The following is a 25,161-nucleotide window of genomic DNA, read 5'->3' as shown; positions in this document are numbered from 1 at the left end:
GGACCAGTAGACTTCATGGGGACTAAAGCCTGGTCCCAAGACAACAAGCTACAATATCATTTACAATCAAAAACTGCAAATAATAGGCCTATGATATTTTAAGTGAAGACAATGAGTGCTATAGCACATAAAACAGTTAAATTGGTAAAAGAAAAGTGTAAAAAAGACATATAAAAGCCATTTTGGGAAGATTTTGAGAGGCAAACCCTAACCCTTACAAACAGACAGTGATGTTTTAAGTCATTCCACTGAAATCCAACCAAAACACCAGCTATCTGAAGTACTGACCATGACTCAACAGCAGGTTTAACTGAGAGCAGCATCAACTCAAGCAACTACAATGAACGTTTGTATATAGAGCCCCAGTATTCAGATAACAGCAGTTAAATGATATCTTGCTCATTTAAGAGCTCCAGCTCAACCTAACTGTTGATCGTTGTCTTCAGATATTGTGGAGCCACGTGAAACGCTTCCTCTGACATCACTGACAAATGTAAACGAATGTCTTTCACTTTTTTCCTCTCTCCTCTTCATCCGCTTCCTCTTCTCGTGTGCTCTCTGATTGGTTCTCCGCCGACGCTTCCAGCCAATCAGCCCCCGCCTGCTCTGGAGGAAGGAATAAATGCAAGATGGCTCCTCATATAAAAACAGTCTTGTGGCTCGCCCTCAACGTGCGACTAAATAACTCTTTACACCTCGTCAGGCTGAAGTATTTGTCCGCTAAGAGCTCCGAGGGGTAGCTCCAGCTGCACAGTGATATGCGAGTGGTTCGTGGGGAGGAGACACCGCAGGGACGAAGAGGGGACACTTTGAAGCCATGAATCGGCGGTGAAGTCGCTCCTCGGCGGACAGAGTTGGTGTGGCCACAAGCGGGAGCCCGGGCCTCGGCTAGCTAGCGTTAGCCGCTAACTAGCTGATGACTTCATCAACTGTAAACTGTCGCACTGGGAACGTTAAACGGCAAAGAGGGGACCGTCCTCATATCGCCGCTGGCCATTTGAATGCGGGGCGTGAAAGGCCGTAAAAGCTCTGACCATGGCGGTATCAAGGTGAGTTTTACCCCCATACTGTCTCTTCTGTGTGTCCGACTGTCATTTACAGGCAGCTAGCTAACCTGCTAGGACCTGCTCTCTTTTGATACGGCCAAGAGTGGCGCGGCGGCGGCGGCGGGGGAGCAACGATGGCTGCTAAGCTAACAAGCTGTGGCATTATGGTGTAACCTAGTCTCTACTCGTGGCTCGGGCTTGCTGGGCCGGGGACGGACTGGCCTCAGGTTCAACTGCAGATGCAAAAATAAAGTTAAAATACGTTTCCATTGTTTCGTGGTCCTCTACCGATGCTTTGTAGTGACGCACAGGCTAGGAAACGTGGCTCTGTCATGACGGCTCCGTTCAGCCAGTTTGCAAACATGAGATGCCGTCATAGGCTCCCTGTGGTCCCAGGTTATTCACTGCTAAAACTGGACAAGTTGCATCCTCTCTTCGATGCTTTAACTAACACCCCAGGGCTGTATTATCTTTCTTACGTGGTCTGGCCCAGTGTTGTGATTGTTGTGATGATTCCACGTGGTGTCGGGGGTCTTCTTTTCCACAGCAAAGTGGACTTATCTGTAATTAGGCTGAAGTATTAGTGGTACCTGGGGTCACGACCTGTCCATCTCTAATCCACTCCTCTTTTATTAATAGACCTGTTTCTGTACTCGGGGCCAGACCAGGGTCGTTGAACAGGTTGCCTTGGTGCAAAGCCAAACTATTAATAATACATAATGGTTTTATCCATGCATGCACGCACTGCCATGAAAGCTTCTGTCATCATTAACTTAAATCATAGTTAATTTAGAATATAGTAGTTGTCGAACAGAGTTTAGTGCATCTCTTTAATGCACACACAATATAAAAACATGTATATGAATGATACAAACAGACTTGGACGCAGCGGTCTGCACAAACGGTATACACAATTATTGAAAAGTGCACTAAGAAAAGTTTTGGTGCATCAATCCCAGTTATTGCTCTCAAACGTGGATATTATAGCACAGTCCCAACCTTGCCAAATTCTAAATGGATACATAGGGTTAGGGTTAAACTCGGTTCGGTGTTTTGTTTATGTATTAATTTATAATTTGGCAAGAGTTATAATATACACAAATAAAGGTTTAACTTCTGTGTTTTTCCCAAGTGGATTCAAAGTTTGACCGTTGTCCTTGAACAATTGACTATCAAATATTTAAAATGAGCAATCGGAGTGTTGGTTCAGTGCTGTGCACATTGTGATCTGTAGGGTTTCCGTTGACCTTGTTGTATTGTTTTTGTCATCTGTCTTTAGACTTGATCGATTGTTTATCCTGCTTGACACTGGAACAACACCAGTAACCAGGAAAGCAGCAGCCCAGCAGCTTGGAGAAGTGGTCAAACTCCACCCACATGAACTCAATACCCTCTTATCAAAGGTTAGTATTTTAGACACCCTTCTGTGAACAGTCATTCACAAGCCTCCATATGACAATATCATCCTTGGCATGTGAAATATCTTTGGTAAAAAACTCCATAAATAGTTTGACAAAGCAAGTTTTGTTTTGTGTTGACAGTTTTATTTTCTGTTTCTATTTCTTTAATAGGCCAGACACTTTCAGCTTAGATTGTATGTGTGACATATTAAATGTATTTTCTGTCAATTACAAGGTCTTGACCTACCTAAGGAGTCCCAACTGGGATACTCGAATAGCAGCAGGCCAAGCTGTTGAGGCCATTGTGAAGAATATTCCTGAGTGGGACCCGGCCCCCAAACCTAAAGAAGGTGCGCTTTCATTTAAATACTAAAGTATTGGGAAAATATGAATTGTCACGTAGTTTTTGGACCATTATAATATTATTCAAAAATAAGAAACATAGCATCGGTCAGGTAGGTTTTCTCACCACAGTCAGAAAGAAATAAGGAGAAACAAATACATTAACTAATGAAGTGAGCACTTTTTTTTCTGAATGAATCCTTCACAGTTTTGTATGTGATCATACTTTGAGCTATACAAAATTATCAGTAAAACCAGTCACAACTTGTAGTGAAGGTAGCTGTTATCCTCCCACAGCCATTCAACTGTTAGTAAAACCTTAGTCCAGTTGGATGCCTATAAACAGCTCAGTGTCACAGTGTTCACTAGTCAGCTGACTGAGTTGCTGCAGTGACTTGTTTCCTCTCTCCCTCTCATGTAATTATTTTCTCTGACCGTTACCATTTTTCAGACTTGTTGAGCTCGCCATCAGATGTTTGACAGGTTTTTTACCTGGCTCATTATTACAGTATAGACATCAGGAGAAGCTATGAACCGGTTTTCATCAATGAATTGCTCTTCTCTGTTGTGGCAGAACATATTACACCAGACTTCAGAAACACCTACATGTTAAACTTGACTCATGAAACTCACAAAACTTCTTACGGCTGATTAAATCACTATTGACGGACTTAAAAACAATAACCTAGCAGCATGATAAACAACCCATAATGCAACACTCTGTAAAATTACATTTTTTTTGAAAAAACAAATATCATATTAGTCCAAATACAAATCCTTCCATCCATAGCAGTAGAGTGTAATTTTTGTATGTTCATTTGGTTTATACACTCTGGAAAAATGCCTAGTCGGGAAAACCCTGTTGTACCTTGAGTTTAGTTGTGATGTCAGTTGTGTGTTGTTTTATTGTTCAATTGATACAAGATTGATCTAGATGAAAGGGGAGGATGGAGGAAAAAGAGGCTGTCAACTTTATCTGCATCATAACAAATAGTCTCTGATTCATAAAGTAGTCAGAGACATGAATGTGTAGCTTTGAGACTCTTGTTTGTTTCCCATAGAGTCTTGTGAAGACTTATCTCCAGAGGACACCTCTTGTGACCGGTTGAGTTTCTACCACTTCGACATCTCCCGCCTCCTCAAACATGGAGCCTCTCTGCTGGGATCTGCCGGGGCTGAGTTTGAGCTCCAAGATGACAAAGCAGGTTTGTGGTGTTTATCTTGTGTTTTCAGCGGAAGCAGCATCCACACTGTTACACTTTGACACGCACAGAAAAAGTTCTTGATTTTTGTTAATAATTTTGTGGAGATTGTAACCTGTGTAAAGGAACAGTGTGGAGGATAAGAGGAGGATGGTATTGGCTATTCTTTTTGGCACACAGCTTTGGGTCTGTATTCTCCAATCTGTTAGTTCTGACTTCAGTAAGAGGATTCTGTCATGACTTTTGTTTGCTTAACAAACTTTGTGCACCAGATTTACTCCCCCATAACTTCATACTCATATTTAGTGAAACATATAATTAACTGAGGCTGGACCACTACAACATCAATGCAATGCAGCTGTTTGGATAACTTTGCTTTCTAGATACATTTACCTCCAGAATGACCGTTGTTCGTACACACATTACTCTCATTGAACTACAATGTACTCTTCCTCCATTTTCCCACACTCTTAAGTTTTCCTATGATGTCATGTCTTTATCTTTAGGAGAGATGGACCCTAAAGAACGACTCGCTCGCCAGAGGAAGCTTCTTCAGAAGAAGTTGGGTCTAGACATTGGTGCTGCTATTGGAATGGACACAGAGGAGCTGTTCAATGATGAGGACCTTGACGATACCTGTCAACAAAGTGGACTCAGAGCCCATGGAAGCAAAGCTACAGCTGGATCCAGCTCCCGCAACAATCTAGTAGGTCTCATTTTAGCCTCTCAGCTTTGAGACCTTTTGTTTTAACAAGGTTCTTGGTGCAAGCTGTAGCCTTGCAGGGACTATAAAGTTTAAATTAGGGGAGGATAAGGAGTTTTGAGGCAGGAAGTGGGCGTCTGTTGTCACTGTCAGCAGTGATGCTCTGTAGTCAGACTCTGAGGTCAAATCCTAACTCCTGGCCAACTTGAATTAGTAAAGCCGAGACGGGCCGGTCGTATCTTGTCTCACAATGACGGAGGCTGTTTCTGTGGAACTGAAGTTCAGAGTTACAGATAATGCGCAGAATATGTTTTGTTGTTAACATTTTGTATTGCAGCACAAAGGCTTGTCTGAACAGAACATCTGCTTAGAAAGCTGCATTATGGTCATGCTGATGGATTCATTTTCTCTTTGGCCTGACTGGCCTCACTCTCTTTGGTGAATCAGTTTTTTCTCAACCTGTTTTGAATCAAACCTTGTGGGGGTTTTTTTGTGTGTTTTTCATTTTGTCTTGGATCATGTCGGGATTTCTTCCAGGCCTGTAAAGGGCTGAACACTTTAAATTCGAGTGTCAGTGCAATATTACAGCATTTTTCTGCCCCATTGGTATGTTAAATGGGCTGCCAATAATAACACTCTAAAAGTGTCTGACAAAATTAATTATAAAGACTAGTGGTGCACCGATGTATCGGCCGTATATCGGTAGCGGCCGATATTCGCCTCGTTTACTGCCATCGGCGTATCGGTAATAAACTTGACTTTCACCGATAACATTGGCCGATGTTCATTGGTATGTTTTCTGCAGCCTGCCAATCTGGCATCCAGATTATGGTACACTGACACCGGGCGCTGAAGCGCAGCGCCAAGGAAAGCCAGGCGCCTCCCATCCACCCCCCTGTTAAACCTTTGTGCGGTTCACATGGGCTGCGATGCGCCGCGCCAGCGCCCTTCACCAATGGTTGCGGCGTGCGAGCGAGCGTATCGCGCCAGGAAACAGACTGAAAAATGATTTTAAACGATATAAATGACGTATTTTATATGATATAAATGATCAAATATGCATCCCATACTTTGTATTCCCCTTATGTTGTCCTGGAGTTTTAATTTTACCAATTTTCCCAATCACATAATTAAATGTCCCCCTCTGCCCATCCACTACAGCCACACAAGCAGTCATATAGATAAAAAGAGAGAGAGGGGGGGGCTAAAGGCTTGCTTGGAGAATACGTCATTTACCCCCGGCATCTAAAGTTACACTTGTCACTTTTTCTGTTTTTCATATTATTCAAGTAATAAACAAATATCGGTATCGGCTATCGGCTAGATTGTTGTTTTAAATATCGGTATCGGCCAAGAATTTCCGTATCGGTGCATCCCTAATAAAGACCTTCATTGACACTCTGCAGAAAGTTTTAAAACAGTTAAAATTTGAGTATTAATAGTAGGGCTGTAAGGATTCTCATATTGTCCAAACGGCCACAGTTTCAGTTCCCGATGCCCAAACCCACCCGCTGCCGAAACAGCAGGTGCAGCCATAGACAGTATATAAGAAGGGTGCAGCCTGTTGCGTGTGTGCATATGCGTCCACAACTCTGGGACCACAACCCTGTGTAATATGAACCAACACACAGAAGTGACTAGTAGCTTCAGAGCAATAAGTGTGGAAGTCAGAGAGAATGTTTTACCTTTACAAAAGCGTGTTGTAAAGTCTGCGCGTTGTTGCCGCTCGGGAGCAGACACCTCGTCTCTAAAGTCGAACTCAGGAGGAAATCATCTGGTGGATTGTTAATTCCTTATGGACTTTCCCTGGAGCTGCCGTCCAGCGTATGCCACACTGACTGACCGACATGACCATCAACGGTTCCACAAGTGCCCTGTACATAATGTGTGTGTATATAGGAACGCAGTTGTTATTGAAGCGGCATGGACGCTTCCCTTTCTGTTTACTTTCCTGAGTTGATTTGTTTTATGGAATGGATTATTTTTGTTGCATCTGTTTTTCCTTGTCTGAACTGGATTGAACTGAACTATGTTGGGCTTGTGGGGGAGACTGAAATTGACTTTGTAAATATATTGGTTGAACTCTGGACGTTGCGACTGTGGCAACACACACTCACAGCTTTCCTGTTCTTTGGTTATTTTTGTTTACATAGTTCTGTGAGGTCAAGTCCAACATGTTCTTGAGTCGTCATCTCTTTACTGTTCCAATGTTGGTGTTTTAATCAAACTTAGAAATGTCCTCCCACTTTTTCTTAGCCACCCGCTACTGCTGCTGAGTTGATCGACTCGGAGTTCCGACCAGGCATGAGCAGTCGTCAGAAGAATAAGGCGAAGAGGATGGCTAAACTAGTGGCTAAACAACGATCCAGAGACATGGATCCAAATGAAAAGAGGTAGGATAATGCAAACATTTTTTTATGATGGATGTAGAGTTTTTTTCCTAGGTAGAGTAAGTTATTCTGGGTTTTTAAAAAATTATAGAAACGGAAGGATCTTTGTTTCTTGAGCTACAGTCAAATGTGACTCCATCAGTGTTCGAGGCTTGGTCTCATTTCATCTTGCCAGATCTGGGGCTTTATATGCAAAGTTGATGTCGTTCTAATAATAAAATGATTTCTTCTGTGATCTCTTTCTCCTATAGTAATGACAGTTTTGAAGGTGAACCTGAAGAGAAAAGAAGGAAAACCACAAATGTAGTTATTGATCAACCAGCAACGGAGCATAAAGTCTTAATCGACAATGTTCCAGATAACTCCAGCCTTTTAGACGAGGTAAGAAATCAAAAACAAGCCAATTACCCATTTAATCCAAGTTGTCAATGATTTCACTGCTACTGTATACTTACCCTAAAAAGCACACACAAAAAAACTTGGTGCCTTTGACTGACCGACTGAGTGATGTGACACAATTCACTAGAAAAGATGTATCCCTGTGTTGTGTTGGTACCGACTAGTGGTTCTTCTCTCACAAATGTATCTTTGAGAAGTAGTTACAACAACAAGTTTAATTAGTGATAGATATCATTATGTGCTGACAGTTTATTCTATGCAAAGACAGTGACCCGTAGAACCTGAAGCTGATACATTTCTTTACTGACCTAATGATTGTTAATGTTAGAGCTTTGTGAACCTGTGTATCTTACATCCCTCGTGTCTGACCTCCGTCACACTGGTCCAATCAAGCAATATTTCACATTGACACATGCTAATATTCACTGGTTTATGCTGCAGGATAATGCTCTGTAAACTATGAATGGTATAAAAAAGTAGTAGCCATGGGGGATGTCAATGGTGTTGCAGCTTTTGTAAGCGGGTCGTCTTGTTCACTTTTGCAACAGCCATCACTGGTTACATTGGTGCAGCACTTCTGTTATCATTATGGTGCTATCAGTCTTTCTGTTGCTGCTTGGGCTGAATTTTGTAACATGTTATTTGCACACATGCTCTAAATACATTTCAGTTTGCACGCTGCTTTCCTTAGTTGCATGTGTGAACGCTCACAGTCGAGCTCTGAAATTGTATAATTGACAATATAATAACTGGAAATTATCTTAAGGCATAACTGTCTTGTTTTCTTTTGACACTTTAGTGGCCTCTGGAGAGCTTCTGTGAGGAACTCTGCAATGACGTCTTCAATCCTTCATGGGAGGTAAAAATTGTTTAAATTGCATTATATCCTTTACACACATTTGTTTGTGGTTATATAATATACATGAGACCATAAAATATAAACCATCTAGCACTTTTGTATTTGACTGATGCAAGATTTATGTAAATGACTAATTGAATTGCATGTGGTTGTTTACAGATTCGTCATGGCGCAGGTACAGGTCTTCGAGAAATCCTAAAATCCCAGGGTGCAGGAGGTGGGAAGTTGGTGGGAAGCACTGTTGAACAGGTATTTCTTGTTCTTCTTCTCAGGATTTTCAACGTGTTGTTGAGAATTAAATGCAGCAAGAAATGTCTGGTGTTTTGTTTCAGATGTTGCGGCAGCATCAGGAGTGGATAGAGGACCTGGTGATCCGGCTGCTCTGTGTCTTCGCTCTAGACCGGTTTGGGGATTTTGTATCTGATGAGGTAGGTATTTAAGAACCTTCTAATTTAAATGTATGTTACATATCCTAGAGAAACATTTGCTCCTAGACACTTCGCCAACAACACAACTCAGCCCCCATCAACTTCCAATGTGGGGGGGGCGTCTGAATTTGACTTGAAGATAATTGCATGTAACCAGTCGGTTCTGGTGCTGATCTTTGTGGGCAGGTGCAGGGATGCAAAAATGTACCTGTGCAGGATTGTAGCGTAAATTATGTAAAAAAAAATTTGACTGTATTTTATACTATTTTATACATTTTGCCCTTGTGCCCAATATTCCTGCCGTAATTTCATTTTTCTGCGAGGTGGCTAAGCCTTAATTCGGATAAAAAAAGTTGGGCCTATGTTGAGCCAAACACGGAACATAAGTTGGCGTATAGACCTGGCAAAGTTTTATTTTCCAGTTCTAACAACCTATGCACATACTAGGATATGTCAAGAGGTAATGAATATGTCATCAATAAAAGCCTCATTTCATTTAAATGGTGACTGACTGGCCTATAAGACCAATGTCATCACGATGTATTGAAAAAGCACTGAGTCAAAGTAGTTATTCAGCTAAATTTGTATCATCCAACTCTGTTGCTCTGGGTTTTATTCATCCTATATCTCTCTCCCTATCCCAGGTGGTGGCTCCTGTCAGGGAGACGTGTGCCCAGACGCTTGGCGTGGCCCTTCGCAACATGAATGAAACTGGCGTTTCCATGACAGTGGATGTCCTGCTAAAGCTTCTCAAAGAAGACCAATGGGAGGTCCGTCATGGAGGCCTGCTGGGAATCAAGTATGCCTTGGCTGTCCGACAGGTACCATCTGTTTTCTGTGAAAATGATGAGATGTTAAATGAGCACAGCAGGGTTCTATAACGTATTTGTTTGAGCGTCGTATGGTCATGAATACAAACTGTAGGGCAGGATGTGTGCATGGACAAAAAGGCTTCTTTTGGTCTGGTAGCATATGTGCTTCTTGTGAAGAGATGTCACTCTAGAGGCCATTCTGTCCGATCTCGTAGCCGTGTATATGGTGACCTTCATCTGTCTCTTCCTTTGTGTTCCTCAGGACTTGATTTCTGTGTTACTGCCCCGGGTGCTCCCTGCCATCACTGTAGGCCTTCAGGACCTAGATGATGATGTCAGAGCTGTGGCTGCTGCAGCCCTCATCCCTGTGGTGGAAGGCTTGGTACAACTACTGCCCAATAAGGTCAGAGAGGCAAAAACAAGCTTCCCTTAACAATTGTGTTTTCAGTCTCTGTTGAAGCAATTTTTCATACTGTCCCCATTGTGTCTTAATTTAGTCTTGAAATTCTGTTCCTCCCAGGTCCCCAATATAGTGAACACACTCTGGGATGCTCTTTTAGACCTGGACGACCTCACTGCTTCCACCAACAGCATCATGACGTTGCTCTCCTCATTACTCACGTATCCACAGGTCTGGCAGTGCAGGTCAGTCTCTGAAGGCCACATAACTACTGCTGTCTCAAAATGATACCAAATGTTTTCTTGAATAAAGAGAGGTTAGTATCATAACAGAAGGACACAGCCAGCTCACTAACCCCACCACATTTTGTATTACTGGTGTTACCTTTTAAAAAGGAATATAATGTTTAAATATCGTAAGATGATAAAGTAAAAATGTTTTCCGAAATGAGAGAATTTGATTTAATATTGAAATATAGGACAAATGGTCAGATACATTTCTGACCTGCTTATTATCTACAGCCTATCCAGATCCCTCAGATCATCAAGCATGTGTTTCCTTTAACATACCTATAATTTTAACAAAATCGCATTTGTTTAATGTTTTCTATCTGTTACTGTAGCACATAGTCTATTGCTGTATGAATTGTACTACACACATAAAATAGATTAAATAGAAGGATTTTTGTTATAAAAGTCCAATGAAATGATGTCAGCTGCTAGAGCACATTAATACATGTTGCCGGCTTCTTCACACAGATCGTGTAGCTCTACTCAGTATATAAACCCTGCAGCTAAGGCAGATATTTGGTTACTGTTTGACATGTGGAATGTATTTTTTTTTTTTGTATTTTTAATTTTTTTTACATAATGGTATAAAGGGCCTTAACCTACATCCTGTTTCTCTAGAAACTCCATATTGGCCATCTATTTTGTCATGCTGTTTGGTTGTATGGTTGTGTTCCACTTCCAATGCACCACTGAGCAGACATGTTCAAAACAGTTAGATTAGCACTGACTTTTGAGTCTGAGTAGCAAAATGTAACCTTGTGATTATTATTTTATTCAGATCCTTTTTTATTTAATTTTTTTTTGTAGATGACAATCTTAGGATTTCTTATATTCATACACTGTCTTGTCCACTCTAGCATGCAGCAGTCGTTAACAGTCCTGGTTCCTCGGGTTTGGCCGTTTTTGAGACACACTATATCATCAGTAAGACGTGCAGCACTGGAAACTCTTTTCACTCTGCTGTCTAAAGCTGACCAGGTAAATTTGCTTCGGAGCAAAAGGACATTCATGTAAAATATGACTAAGTATCTCCAATTTTTTTTTATCCTGTTTAATTTTTTTAGTTCACAGCTTTAATTGTAGCTAGTTTTTCTTGTAAAGTGGTTTTATGTATTTTGTTCTCCAGAGCTGTGCCATCTGGATCAACCCGATCCTACAAGACATGCTCCGGCACATCTTCCAGTCGTGTATACTGGAAAGCAACGAGGAAATCCTTGAACTGATCCAAAAGGTTTGCTGCATCACCCACATTATAACTTGACTAATAAAATGACCTAAAGAAGCAAAACAGACATTTCTTACAATTTCATGTGTACCATACACAGAACTCAATTCTGTACCCTGATGTGCACCTGCCCAAAAATGCTCGCCATTGTTCTGCAGTAAACCGAGACGACAGAGAATTTGTAAACAAGCGCACCGTAAACTGGAAGAAACTCTAGCATAGACACTTTAAAGTGGTTCGGCTCCACGCCCACTAGCGTTTCAGTGGTGTAATTGCAGAGCCATGCACACACCCACGGCGTTGATTCGATGCAGAATCATGAATCGGCCTTAAGGCTTAACACTCTGTAAAAGGTGTGTCATCCTCTGTCCTTAGCTCTTGACTGGGGGGGGGGGGGACTAAACGGGGAAAACGCAGAAACCTCAGGGAGAGTCGTAAGTGAGGATCCCTCTCGCAGCAGAGACAGCAATGCAATAGATGCTGCATGTAAACAAAATAACTATATTTAAAACACTCATGAGAAAAGACGTGTTGTAGCATAAGTGGACAGTGTATATTTTAAGTTTGAATAATTGTTTTTTCTTTCAATTTCTTGTGTATGAATGACATTTTGTGTTAAGTTATTTTGTTGACTGGGTATTGCTGTGTGCAGGTGTGGATGGAGCTGCTCTCTCAGGCCCCTCAGCAGTACGTGGTTGCAGCCAGCTGTCCATGGATGGGAGCCTGGCTCTGCCTCATGATGCAGGCCTCACCCATTCCCATAGACCCGAACATGCTGCTGGAAGTGAAAGCTCGCTCCAAGGTTGCACTCATTCTTAATAGCTATTCTCATTCTACCATGTTCAGCTGGATTCTTGTGTTTATAGTGAGTACAGGTGTGCAGTGGTTATGTCGGTATAATACATCCCAGGATGGTAGGGAATCTGTGTAGCAGATTTTACCCACAAGGTCATGAAAACAATGCAAATGACTTAAAGACATCACACTAAATGGATGCACCTCAGCGAGGTTGCTGGGCGACAGACTGGCAGACACTGTGAAGACAAGAATCTTTCAGTCACAGTTCGTCTGAAGAGACTTAGAAAAGTCAGAGGACACAGAAATGCAGCGGAGCTGTCTCATTCAAACAAGTAACTTTATAGCTAGTTTGTTTAATGAAGTGTAGCTGAATGCTGAGGTGGAATTAATCAGAGTTATGGAAACAGTTTTACTTTCCATGTTCCAAAGACTCAACATGTTTGTATATAAAACAGAAGAAGCATGTTTTTATTGCGTGATGGAAATAAGCTGCCTGTCATTTTGCCATGCTACATTTGTGATGAACATAAAAAAGATTTGTAGTTCCATTTAATTTAACTGTAATAATGAATCTTGTGCTGATGCAGCTGGATAAGGCTGGTTCAAAGGCACGTCAGGGGACCATTCAGGTGAAGGAGACGGTCCAGGAGTATATAGCAGGCGCAGAGACGGTGACAGATGACCCAGTGACGAGGGACTATGTGGTGATTCGAGCTCGTCTCATGGCTGCCAAGTAAGTTTGATTGTTCAATTAGAAAGAAAACGTTCAGATATTTGGACAAACTTACTTCATCTCAAGGAAAAACATAAATTACCAGATACACTGTTTTTAAAGATTATAACAGCACTGATGTTGTTTCCTTGCTCTTTGTATCTCTGTTATGCAGATTGCTGGGGGCTTTGTGTAGGTGTATCTGTGACCCTCAGCTCAATGCGGCATCTCAGGAGATCCGACCAGCTGAGTCTTTAGGCCAGCTGTTGCTCTTCCATCTCAACTCCAAGTCTGCCCTGCAGCGCATAGCTGTGGCTCTGGTGCTCTGCGAGTGGTCTACACTGCAGAAGGTGAACAGTTTGGCCACTGAGTTTGTTCGTTGTGGGAATGATTACAAAATAAACACCTTTTCAGATGTGAGCAGAATCATGCATTTAAAGGCCAAATATCTCTATGCATCTTTCCAATTTCTCTAAGGATTGTCAGGTGGTGTCAACCATGGTGCAGCCTCGTCTTCTCGCCATTCTGTCTGAGCAGTTGTACTACGACGAAATTGCCATCCCCTTCACGCGTATGCAGAATGAGTGCAAGCAGCTCATTGCATTATTCGCTGATTCCAACATAGACCTTGAAGACCGCCTCAATTGTAGTGTTTTCACCATTGACCAAGCCAATGAACTGGTGAGTCAAGATCATACACATGCACTAACTATATTTGATTTAAAAAAAATCAAATATAGTATATATTTAGGCATGTGAACCTATAAACATTCCCTTGTCCATAAGTACCATTCTAGTGTGCATGTTAATGGGATGTGAAGACTGAAGTGTAGCGCCTCTGAAGAATCATCCAACAGTGAAATCTTAGTCTTTGCACGCTAAGTATTTTTCTAAGCTCATAAGTATTTATCTATTGTGCAATAAAAAGCATCACGCACGGAAACCTTGCACACGCAGTCTGATGCATTTTGTTTATTCTATTCATTCCAAAAATTCACAGTAGGCGATTAAGTGGAGTGGCTTTCTCACATCTTAACAAAAGAAAATGAAAATATCGTGTCTATTCAATCCTGAGAAGCTGCCAGGAAGGAGGAGAATTTCATCTTCTCAACTATCCTCAAGTCTATTACAGGATGTCAGTGGTTTAGTTTGATATGCTACCATTATTCAGACTTAAAATTAATTTCTCTGATCCAATTTATCCTGAACAGATCAAACAGCTCACTGAAATGCCTTTGAGCAATGTGAAAAATGCAGCGAATCAAACACCTGAAAACTTCCATGACATACGAAAGTTTTGGATTCAGTGTAAACATGATTGACATGTCATGAGGCTTGTATTTATATTTAAATTTCGGGACAAAAATAAAGACTTGGCGTGCAAAGAAGACTGAAATTACACATTAAAGGGAACATTGTCACTTGAAGATCAATAGTAACTTTACTTTTGTAACTAAATCTATTGCATTTAGCTGTCATAGTATTCTGTTGCCATCACAATGACAAGTTTTCCAATTGCCTCACTGTATTTGTTTTCCAAGTTTTAATTCCCTGCACTGACAGCTCTAGTATTAATGACTTGGTACCAGCTGATTCTTGGCTCCAAAGGTTAATGGATATTTCACTCTGTAACAGATTGCTCTCTTTCCAGTCACTCACTTCCTCCTCTCGCTTGTTCCCTAGGTAACCACCATCTTTACAGAGTCAACAGCAGGTCTGAATGTGCAGTCCAAACAGTGGCAGGCGCTGGACGGTAAACGTCAACAGGCTCAGGCAACGGTGATGGAGACCAGCACAGAATGGCAGCAGCTGCATCTGCGCGTCCACATGTTCACGGCCTGCGCAGTGATTAACCTGCAAGTGCTTCCTGACAAGCTGAATCCTCTGGTCAGGCCTTTAATGGAGGCCATCAAGCGAGAGGAGAACACCCTGATTCAGGGTTACACTGCTTCTTTCATAGCCAAGCTATTGCAGCAGTGTGCTGGACGCTCACCGTGCCCCAACCCCAAGATCATCAAAAACCTCTGTGCGTCAGCCTGCGTGGACTCTGCAGTCACACCCTCATCTGCCTGCCCTGTACCCCCCACACAGGAAAATGCCAAAGGTAAGAGCTGTTGATGCTTGGGGATATTTTAAGTCATTTTACCCAACATGTTGACTGTGCTCGCATGCTGCTGGCTATTTTTATCTATTATTTCTCATGCTGTCAGTCAGTGGTTTGGAGAAAGACTGCATGCATCATATGGTCAACAAGACCCGTGGCATCATCACTCTGTACCGTCACCAAAGAGCAGCATTTGCCATCACTAGTAAGAGAGGACCAGCCCCTAAAGCCCCAAAGGCCCCCTCCACAGAGCTTCCTCCTGGCAGCACCATCAGTACTGATAATGATGAGGTAACAGAGGAAGTGCCCAACAAACATTTTCCTCACATTTATCTTTCATTGACTACAGGTTGTGTTCAATCCCTTTTTTTTTTTTTTCCTATTCATTTTTTTCTTTTTAGAGCAGGAAGCCATTTCTCATCCAGAGAAGAGGGGCCGAGTTCTCCCTAACAACTGTTGCCAAGCACTTTAGTGCAGACCTCACCAAGTCTCTTCCGTACCTCTGGGACAACACAGTGGGACCACTGAGGACAGTGGTGACTGAAAATCAATGCATTGGTATGCTGATTGGGTTAATTGGATTTTTTATCCGCAGGAATGTCTTTTACTTAACGTGTTTTTGCCAACATGGCAACCTCCAGCAGTACACTTTCAGTGTGTTTTGTAAAAAGCTAAATACTCTAACAAGCATGATAATTGGCGTGTAGACCTCTGGCCTTTAATTGACTTAAATCTAGCATTTTAGGTTCAAAATTCAGATTAAAACTGTAGTTGACTTGAAATCATAAAGCAGTTTATTTTACTAAGATGATCCACTTGTTGGTGGGCTAATGAACAGCCCATACAGGTTTAAATGTTATGAACAATTGTTGTAAATGTTTGGACTTTGGTTCTTAATGTCTTTGCATCAGTACATACAATTTGAACTGTAGTACAGAATATCCACCATGTTTGACACATGAGGTGGTGATTTGGACTCTTTCCATCAAACCTTTTTTTGGCTCATGAGGGTGTTATTTTAAGGAAGTCTCGAGGTAATCTGTTGAAATGTGGCACAAATGTTCTCTTTGACAACCCAAATCCTATCAGCTTATCTGTTAGTCTAAGGTCGTGGTGATTTCATGATTCTTGAAAAAAAGATTGCTGACTGCTGTTTGGTATTTCTAGTTTCATCCATCTATAGAGCTTTGTTCCAGATCTCAACTGGTTTCTTACATTTTTTTTTTTACTGCAACCTGGCCTCTTTGTTTGAGGTTTACCAGTATCTTGTGGTGAATAATCTGGGTTTATGGTCAAGTCTTCTCTTGTACATTGACAAAGAAACTGTTGAATTTGACACTGAAGAAACACCCAGCTGCCCAAGAATCATTTAGTGGCAAATTATTTTTGAACCCTTGTAATTTGGGTACTGTATGTCTTAAATAGCTTTATCTTTCACACAGTTGTTTCTATATTGACATAAACTGAGTGATTGTATGTAGTCTTGTTATCTCAGTGACCATGTTCCACTGAATCACTGTGCGTCTCTTGTGTGTTCTAGATAGGCAGGTCCAGCTGGAGAGGGGAGACGCTGCAGCTCAGGAACTGGTCAACTCTCTGCAGGTTCTGGAGGTCATCGCTGGGGCCATGGCTTCTGAACTGAAACCTTTGGTATGAATCATTCTGTACTTCTCTATCTTACATCTACTTGATCACTTACAAGAGCAGTTAAAACAGCAGTTAGCAGCAGGAGAAAAGTGATGTGCCTTAAATGACCCTTTTTATTAAATGTATTTTCTCTCTTCATGCCGTACTGCAGCTGCTGCAGCACCTACCAGATCTGTTCACCTGCCTGCAGCATCCGTACACAGCTGTGCGTCACATGGCCGCACGCTGTGTGGGCGTGTTTAGTAAGCTGGCAATGTTGGAGACCATGAACAGCTTCCTCGAGTGTGTACTGCCCTGGTTAGCTGCTATTGACGACTGTACCAAACAGGAGGGAGCCATCGAGGCTTTAGCCTGTATCCTTCACACAATGATACATCTTCAGATTCCACTCTCACTATTTAATACCTAGAATGAAATGCTGCAATCTATAAAAGTATAAAACATAATGCTGTTTAAAAATGAATTGTTGGGATGGAGGAGGAGTCAGGCTTTGATTAGTCTTTTCCATACAAAACTTTCCTTGACCAATGTCCGAACCAGGTGTCATGGAGCAGCTGGATGTGGACATTGTACCTTACATTGTGCTGCTGGTTGTTCCAGTTCTGGGCCGAATGAGCGACCCCAGTGATAGTATTCGTTTTATGGCCACCCAGTGCTTTGCCACACTCATCCGACTACTGCCACTGGAGGTAGGATCAGTCAAACCGAAGATTTTAAGCAGACAAAAGAGATCATTATATCATTGTGTCATCGAGTGTTTTTTGCTTCTGAAGGTAAACTTTTTTTTTCCTCTTGTCTACCAGGCAGGTATACCAGACCCTCCAGCCATGTCTGCTGACCTCATCCGCCAGAAGGCCAGAGAACGCCACTTCCTGGAGCAACTGTTGGATGGCAGAAAGTTGGAGAACTATAAGATCCCTGTGCCCATTAAGGCTGAGCTCAGGAAGTACCAGCAGGTGAGTGTCCCGTTTCTGCGTTCACTGCATCTCTGAGAAACCCCCTCAAGCAGCAGATGAAAGATTCACCCCCTGTGTTTTTACACATTTTAACAACTTGTGGAACAATGAAGTGTTTTGTGTCCGACCTGCCTCTACACCTCGAGCATGAACATTTTTCTGCCAGATTCAGGAATCACTTTAAGAGCTGCAGGCTGGCGATGTAGAAACAGAGGTGGTGGCAAGAAATGGTTTTCCTGACAGAGTAGATTTAAAGCAGTCAGGTGGAGATGGTGTGTGTCTATAAATGGTGGTTGTTGGCAGCTCTGCTGAGCTCAGCCATCCATCTCTTTAATGGAGCGTTGCAGAAATCCACTTAAAATGCTGCTACCATTGTTACAGCTGTTGGGCAACACAACGCCGCCTGGTTTTCAACAACTCTACCCTAACTGATGTAGGAGAAAATGTCATTGTGAAACCCATTTTTATTTCAGTTGTGTGTTGGTGTTTTCAGTGTTGTTCTGTCTCATCCTGCAGGACGGCGTGAACTGGCTGTCCTTCCTTAACAAGTACAAGCTGCACGGGATCCTGTGTGATGACATGGGTCTTGGAAAAACGCTGCAGTCCATTTGCATTCTGGCAGGAGATCACTACCTCAGGTACACAGTCCAAACCGCTCTATTTGTGTTGCCACTGTGTGACTTTAAATTGTACAGCATCAGCACACTGACTCATCACCTGTCATTGAATGACATATATCAAACCATTTAGTTCGTTGTACTTTTGTATTAAATGTAGACACTGAAAACACAGACACAATCCATATCTCTATAGCTGCTTTCAGACATGAAAGAACTCGGGATAATCTCCTGAAATGTGACGACGCAATTCCCAGTCAGTTGTTGCAGGCAGTCCCTGGAGTTTCTCCTGCCAGCCCCCTAGTAAAAACTCTGGAGAATGTCTGAATGAGAGGATGTAAGAATACATGTTGATTATGTTCCTGACACACAAATGAAAAATCAAATATCTCGGATGACAAAGAGGAGCCATACATTTTGAAGACGAAGAAGTTAATGTGGAAAGACTCAACTTTTGCTAACTGTTGCTAAGGGCCGAGGCCGATCTTTCCGTGCTGTTAACAAAAACACGTGATTTCAGCAGCAGAGTTTATGTTATATATATTATTGCCTGCTGCACCACTCCAGAGATTTCTTTGCTGTTGTGAACGGGTCTGTGCAGAGAATCTCTTGCTGCGTTGTTGGTTTGTGAAAGGTAAACTGGAGAAAGTTCAGACCCCATTGTGTGGGTATTTTTTGCAGTTCATGTCTGAAAATGGTTTATTAGATACAAAATCGTAAGTCAAAAGATTACATTTCGCATTGAAGTTGAACCTCAGTTGTTTTGGCCTGATGTTAGTTTTTACAAAAACAACAATCTAAGCTTATTATGTTAAACACCATCAGTTTGTAAAAGTGTTGTATAAGATGCTTTTCACTTATTAAAATGCCAGCTACAGCGATGTCAAACATTGCACAAAGCAGAGTTTGAAATTCAACGGCCATTCGTCCCAGTTCTGATGTACTGGTCTGATCCCATGTTCATCTTTGTCATTTTCATAGTGTTGTATAGATAAACTTGACTCAGCCTACTGTGTGTGTGATGTTCTATTCAGGGCTCAGGAATATGCCAAGACTACGGCTGCAGACTGCAGCCCCATGCCCTCCCTGGTGGTTTGTCCTCCCACACTGACTGGCCACTGGGTGGATGAAGTGGGCAAGTTCTGCAGCAAAGAATACCTCAACCCTCTGCACTACACTGGGCCTCCTACTGAACGAATGCGGTAAGGATTAGTCAGTTTACTGCAAGACAGTGATTCATGTGCCCACAGCTAATCTTATGTAATAAAGACTTGGTTCATTATTATATAATAAATATGTTTACTAATTGTCATTTGTGTACAGCTAATTTATTAAGCTTACATCCACTTAATGGAATTCATGAAACTGAATGAATATTTACCTTTTCAGGTTGCAACACCAAGTGAAGAAACACAATCTTGTTATCGCCTCTTATGATGTTGTGCGAAATGACATCGACTTTTTCAGGTGAGTGCTGTTCCAGTAATAATATTTTTGTGTCTGAGAGGTGGTTGTCATTCTAAAACTCTTTTCAAAATTTTCAGAAATATCAAGTTTAATTACTGTATTCTTGATGAGGGTCATGTCATCAAGAATGGGAAAACCAAACTTTCCAAAGCCATCAAGCAGTTGGCCGCCAATTTTCGAATCATCTTGTCAGGAACTCCCATTCAGGTGAGATGCCGTCTTAGATCTTAAATGAAATTTAGCCTTTGGAATTGTAGTTATTTTATTGTATGTTTACTAGTCAAATCATTAATATTATTTTGTCCTGCCATTTTTACCCTCAGAACAACGTCTTAGAGCTCTGGTCATTGTTCGACTTCCTCATGCCGGGGTTCCTTGGAACAGAACGGCAGTTCGCTGCACGTTATGGTAAACCCATCCTGGCGAGCCGTGATGCCAAAAGTTCCTCACGGGAACAGGAAGCAGGTAAGTCAGCTCTCCGAAAACACTGACATGTTTTTTCCTCCCACTGTTACAGTTCCTAATATCCCATATTAAGTTGAGGGTATTAACTGTGGTTGACGTTGGTTGCTCCCTCCAGGTGTGCTGGCGATGGAGGCTCTACATCGACAGGTGCTGCCCTTCCTACTGAGGAGGATGAAGGTGGACGTCCTCCAGGACCTTCCTCCCAAAATCATTCAGGACTATTATTGCAACCTGAGTCCTTTACAGGTACTTGTGTCCCTGAACTATCTAATGGCCAATTCCAGGGTCCACAGGCAAACAGTTGGTCTGTCATTATAAACACATTAACACTGTTACTACTGCTTTTCGTTGCTATTGGTTGTAGTTATATTGAAGTGTAACAACCTGGTATGTTTCCTCGCCACCTGCAGGTTCAGCTGTATGAAGACTTTGCAAAGTCTCGAGCCAAGGCCAGTGTGGAGGACACCATCTCTGTGGCCTCTACAGAAGAGGAGGAAAAGCCCAAACTGAAGGCCACAGGCCACGTCTTCCAGGTGCCCAGTTCTATTCTGTTATTATTCTCTTTCCTAGAGGTCCTAGAAATGTGTTGAATTTTTTTCCCTCTTCCTTCTTTGTGCACAAGACAAACATAACAGGGACACACTCATTAAAAAAACTGCTTCATAGTGTAACTAGAGGCCAAAATGTCATTGGGCTGCCTTTTTGTTATGTTAAGTGCAGTTTCTTCTCAGACAAGCTCCAACATAAAGTAGATTTGGATTTTTGGGTAAAAGTTTCATTTTACGGAGAAGTGCAGTTGTTTGGAATCAAAACATTAGTTGTTTATAGTAACTATAAGTCTTTTGTTAAAATATACTTAAAATACATCTCCTTCTGACCATGCAGTTATATTAACCTGCGTTTCTACATGTTTCAGGCGCTGCAGTACCTGCGGAAGCTGTGTAACCACCCCAGCTTGGTCTTGACGCCTCAGCATCCAGAGTACAAACGCATCAGTGAGCAGTTGGCGGATCAGAACTCCAGCCTGCGGGACATTACGCACGCGCCCAAACTCTCTGCTCTCAAACAGGTAATGTGCAGGGAAGTCTGCGTTGAGATCAGCCAGTAACTAAGACTAAACACAGTTCCTGGTGATGAGGTGGAATAATGTGTTTGTTTGCATGAAATAATGTGTAATCAAACCCATGAGACATTCCTGACCAATGAGAGTTTCTGTTAATCGTTTGCTGATCAACTCTTCACTCTTCTTCAGTTGTTGTTGGACTGTGGTCTCGGTTGTGGAGGAGGAACAGAGGGAGGCACTGAATCGGTGGTGGCCCAGCATCGTGTGCTCATTTTCTGTCAGCTGAAGAGCATGCTGGACATTGTGGAGCAAGACCTGCTGAAACCCAAACTGCCGTCAATCACCTACCTTAGGCTGGACGGCAGCGTGCAGGCCGGCTTGCGCCACTCCATCGTTTCCAGGTCAGTGGATTGATTACTACAGTCTGTTGCCTTTTATTGTGAAAGTGAGCTTCCACTTATGTTCAATTCTTCTCCCTTGCTTATTTCCCCTCAGGTTTAATAATGACCCATCCATTGACGTGCTGCTGCTGACCACCCATGTTGGTGGTCTTGGTCTGAATCTGACGGGTGCTGACACTGTGGTGTTTGTAGAACACGACTGGAACCCCATGAGGGACCTGCAGGCCATGGACCGTGCACATAGGATAGGACAGGTAGACACATGTAGCTTATTACAGGTTACACACCGCTACACGTCAGCAGTGTCATTGATCACTATTGTTGAACATTAAAGGTACGGGCTGTGTTTCTCCACAGCATATGGAAATCTTTAGTTTTAAATTGCACGAAGGTGATACTGAATCCAAGATGCTTCTCCAGCTGCACAGCAGGAAGCGACTTGTTCATCAGGGTTTCCTAGCTGCATTATTAAACACGATCTTTAAACCGCGTTGGATTGTGTGACATCGCTGCTCTTGTCTGAAACCAGCGATGCAAAATGAACCAAACTAAACTGACAGAGGCCGACTGTCCCACTCGTCTCAGTACATTGTCTGTTTTTGCAGAAACGGGTCGTGAACGTGTACAGGCTGATCACCCGGGGAACTCTGGAGGAGAAGATAATGGGTCTGCAGAAATTCAAGATAAGCATCGCCAACACCATCATCAGCCAGGAAAACTCCAGCTTGCAGAGCATGGGCACCGACCAGCTCCTCAACCTCTTCACTCTCGACAAGGTGAGACCTCAGTGTTTTTGTGTCGGATACGAAGACTGGACAGATGTCAGGGAGCTCAGATCAGTATGTTCTCGTCATGAGTATGTGATGAATTTACAAATGAGACCAACATTGAACTGATAACTGCGAACACCCTGGTCATCTTAGTTCACTCAGCTTGGCTGTGAGTAGGACTATGGAGGCCATCTCTTCCTGTAGTTCATATCCAGGGTTTTTCTCTACTCTCCTACTTCACCTTATCTTCCATTATGGGGAAGTGCAAATAATTCTGGGTCTGTGATATTCCTCTTTATCTGTTGCACTTGACAGGTCTTAAATGTCTTCATTATGGTTTTTAAAAGTCTTAACTTCAACTTCAACACAGGGCAAAATGTGATGTAGTTTCTTTGCTGTGCTAAAGGCTTTGGAAAGTGACTGGAGGTGGGGACATTTCTTCATTCTTAGATGCATTGCGGTGCGGACGTGGACAACAAATCTTTTCCGCTATGTTCATTTTTTTTTTAGCAATGTCCCACCACTGCATAATTATAACCATCGCTGCTTCGGGACAGACTAACATTAAAGGTCTGGTCGTCTTTTACCTTGTCAGTCTCCTGTCTGCGTGTCCTCCCTCTCCGGCTGACCTGACTTGAACATCATCATCAAGTGCTATATAATATAATACAGTACTGAAATAATTGTTAAGATTCCTCAGATACAATCACTTATAATCTAAGACAAATGAATGCATTTGTAGATAACTTTGAGTACATGATTATTGAGTACACTTTCGTTGTCAGTATTCCTCAAAAACCTGTTAAACTTTATTTGAACTTAGCCGTGCAATGTGTAAAACACAGGCCTCCCACTGGCTTTATTTGGCTATTAATATATAAATATAGATGGTAGTCAGAGAATAGTATGTGATTATCCAGATAATGGACTGTCCTGACTGAAAGCTGACAGAAGCCTGTTAGCTCACATTCCTACCTACCCCCGACATACACGCCTCTGCTCGCAGGATTTTACAACACACGTTTGGCTGAACTTCTGTGTTTTATAAATGTGTTTCAGGATGAGAAGGGTGAGCAGGTTCCGTCGACCTCAGGGAAGACCTCCATGAAGTCGGTGCTGGACGGCCTGGGAGAGCTATGGGACCAGCAGCAGTACGACACAGAGTACAACCTGGACAGCTTCATGCACTCTCTGCAGTAGCAACCCACGCAGCCTCCGTGTGCCGACCAAGCAGGACCTGGTCAGAGCCTGAGGAGGAAGCCCACTGGTGCGGTCACCTGCCCCAAACCCACAGTTACACCTTCAAAAAGCCATGAGGAGTCACTCATGGTAACCGTTACAGTACATGTCCCAAAGCAATAACAAAACACAGCCAAAATAAGAACTAAATCATGTTAGTGCACACATATGCTGTCAGTCAGTGTTAAAGCAGTTTCTTCCTCTGACATCCCATAATTCCTTCAAAGCCTTTACAAAACTACAAACCGAATCTAAAGTATGATGACTATGTACTGTTAGCGACAAATGTCTTCAGTGTTAGTTAACAGCAGCCTCAGCGCTGTTCAGTGACTTTCCTCTGCTCTTAATGTGCATTATACTTATACTTTACAGTTACAGCACCAGGTGCTACGCTCACAACCCACTGCCCTCCTCTTCTGTTGCATTGCCAGAGTACACAGTGTTAACAGCTTCAGACTCCATTACCCAGCTGCCCCTATCACAGAGTCTTAAAAGCACTGCTGCACCCACACGCTCCTGTCAACACCTGGATACAGACACTATGGCAAAAGGAAACGGAGTGATGGCACCAAGCTCGATGGAGGAACCACACGTCATCGGTTTTCTGGCTTTTTATAGCACCACTGGAGCTCCGCAGCTTGACATGATGATTCCCTTCCTCTAGGTGGCGCTATTTTTTACTATGTCAGGAGAATCCGTTCTCATGACCTGTGGCCATCAGAGGCTTCAGTGGACAAATGATGCGTGTGTTGACTAGTGTAAAAAAAGAGAGAGAAATGACGTGGGAGAGTTCTGGACTTGACGCAGCGTTGCAGAGACTGAAGCTGGTACCTGAAACTTGTCACAAGTATTTTAAAAGAATAATAGACTTGTACATATTTCTGTAATTGCTGCTTTTTGTTTATGATCGTGGAATTGTAATAAATTCTACAAACCTTTGAACTACATCATTTTTTTTTTTTTTTTTTACGTTATTGGCCAGTAGATGATGGTGTGGTTATACATCAAAGAATAATATTTAGATAAGAATGAACCTAAAATCAAGTGAACCTCATTTTCCTTTGACATAAGCTTATATATTTAAGGATCATTTACATAAATGTGTTGTTGCAAATCTGAACTTTTTCTGCTCGTGGCCAGCAGAACAAAATCTGCTTTAGTCCAATTTTTGCAGTATATAGAATTGTATTGACCCAATTCGATGGCTTGGATCTTTTTTTTTTCTCAAGCTTTGAAGTCAGAATTTGAAGCAACGTCAGATACACTTTTTAATTTGGAGACTTGACTTTTCTATCCCCTTTTTTGTCGGCCACAAAAGAGATGGATGAATACAAGGACACTTATTGCTGGTGGTGTAATGCAGAGTTAGTCCAGCACAGAGATGGGAGAGGATGCCATGCAAAAGACGACAAGGTTTCACAGCGTC

At 42.3% G+C, this 25,161-nt stretch overlaps 1 protein-coding gene across 2 annotated transcripts; it reads left to right on the top strand.

Moving 5' to 3' along the window:
• The first annotated feature begins 641 nt into the window (after nucleotides 1–641).
• On the top strand, nucleotides 642–24,682 carry btaf1 (BTAF1 RNA polymerase II, B-TFIID transcription factor-associated). 2 transcript variants are annotated; one of them, XM_034608582.1, is made up of 38 exons: nucleotides 642–1,049; nucleotides 2,326–2,449; nucleotides 2,682–2,796; nucleotides 3,850–3,993; nucleotides 4,497–4,696; nucleotides 6,950–7,086; nucleotides 7,335–7,464; nucleotides 8,282–8,341; nucleotides 8,501–8,590; nucleotides 8,674–8,769; nucleotides 9,414–9,590; nucleotides 9,844–9,984; nucleotides 10,102–10,226; nucleotides 11,129–11,249; nucleotides 11,398–11,502; nucleotides 12,149–12,298; nucleotides 12,882–13,027; nucleotides 13,182–13,356; nucleotides 13,493–13,687; nucleotides 14,690–15,110; nucleotides 15,217–15,401; nucleotides 15,512–15,668; nucleotides 16,651–16,760; nucleotides 16,909–17,110; nucleotides 17,298–17,446; nucleotides 17,561–17,713; nucleotides 18,230–18,351; nucleotides 19,365–19,532; nucleotides 19,720–19,797; nucleotides 19,875–20,004; nucleotides 20,121–20,262; nucleotides 20,378–20,508; nucleotides 20,673–20,795; nucleotides 21,179–21,331; nucleotides 21,515–21,726; nucleotides 21,821–21,980; nucleotides 22,332–22,502; nucleotides 23,556–24,682. In XM_034608582.1, exons 1-38 carry the CDS (start codon nucleotides 1,036–1,038, stop codon nucleotides 23,694–23,696), a joined length of 5,553 nt encoding a protein of 1,850 aa, XP_034464473.1. In that variant the 5' UTR covers nucleotides 642–1,035; the 3' UTR covers nucleotides 23,697–24,682. The 2 variants fall into 2 exon arrangements, with proteins under 2 accessions (XP_034464473.1, XP_034464472.1); XM_034608581.1 differs by having other exon boundaries at nucleotides 13,484–13,687.
• Nucleotides 24,683–25,161: the final 479 nt, after the last annotated feature.

The sequence above is a fragment of the Hippoglossus hippoglossus genome, chromosome 15, assembly GCF_009819705.1.
Source record: "Hippoglossus hippoglossus isolate fHipHip1 chromosome 15, fHipHip1.pri, whole genome shotgun sequence".
NCBI lineage: Eukaryota > Metazoa > Chordata > Actinopteri > Pleuronectiformes > Pleuronectidae > Hippoglossus > Hippoglossus hippoglossus.
This window is presented reverse-complemented; position numbering and strand designations above follow the sequence as displayed.

Bases quoted from the DNA above. Each gene is read 5' to 3' on its own strand.
- btaf1 (XM_034608581.1), top strand. The intron at 9,591-9,843 runs GTACCATCTGTT...TGTGTTCCTCAG, and splicing joins ATGCCTTGGCTGTCCGACAG to GACTTGATTTCTGTGTTACT. The intron at 21,332-21,514 runs GTAATGTGCAGG...ACTCTTCTTCAG, and splicing joins AACTCTCTGCTCTCAAACAG to TTGTTGTTGGACTGTGGTCT.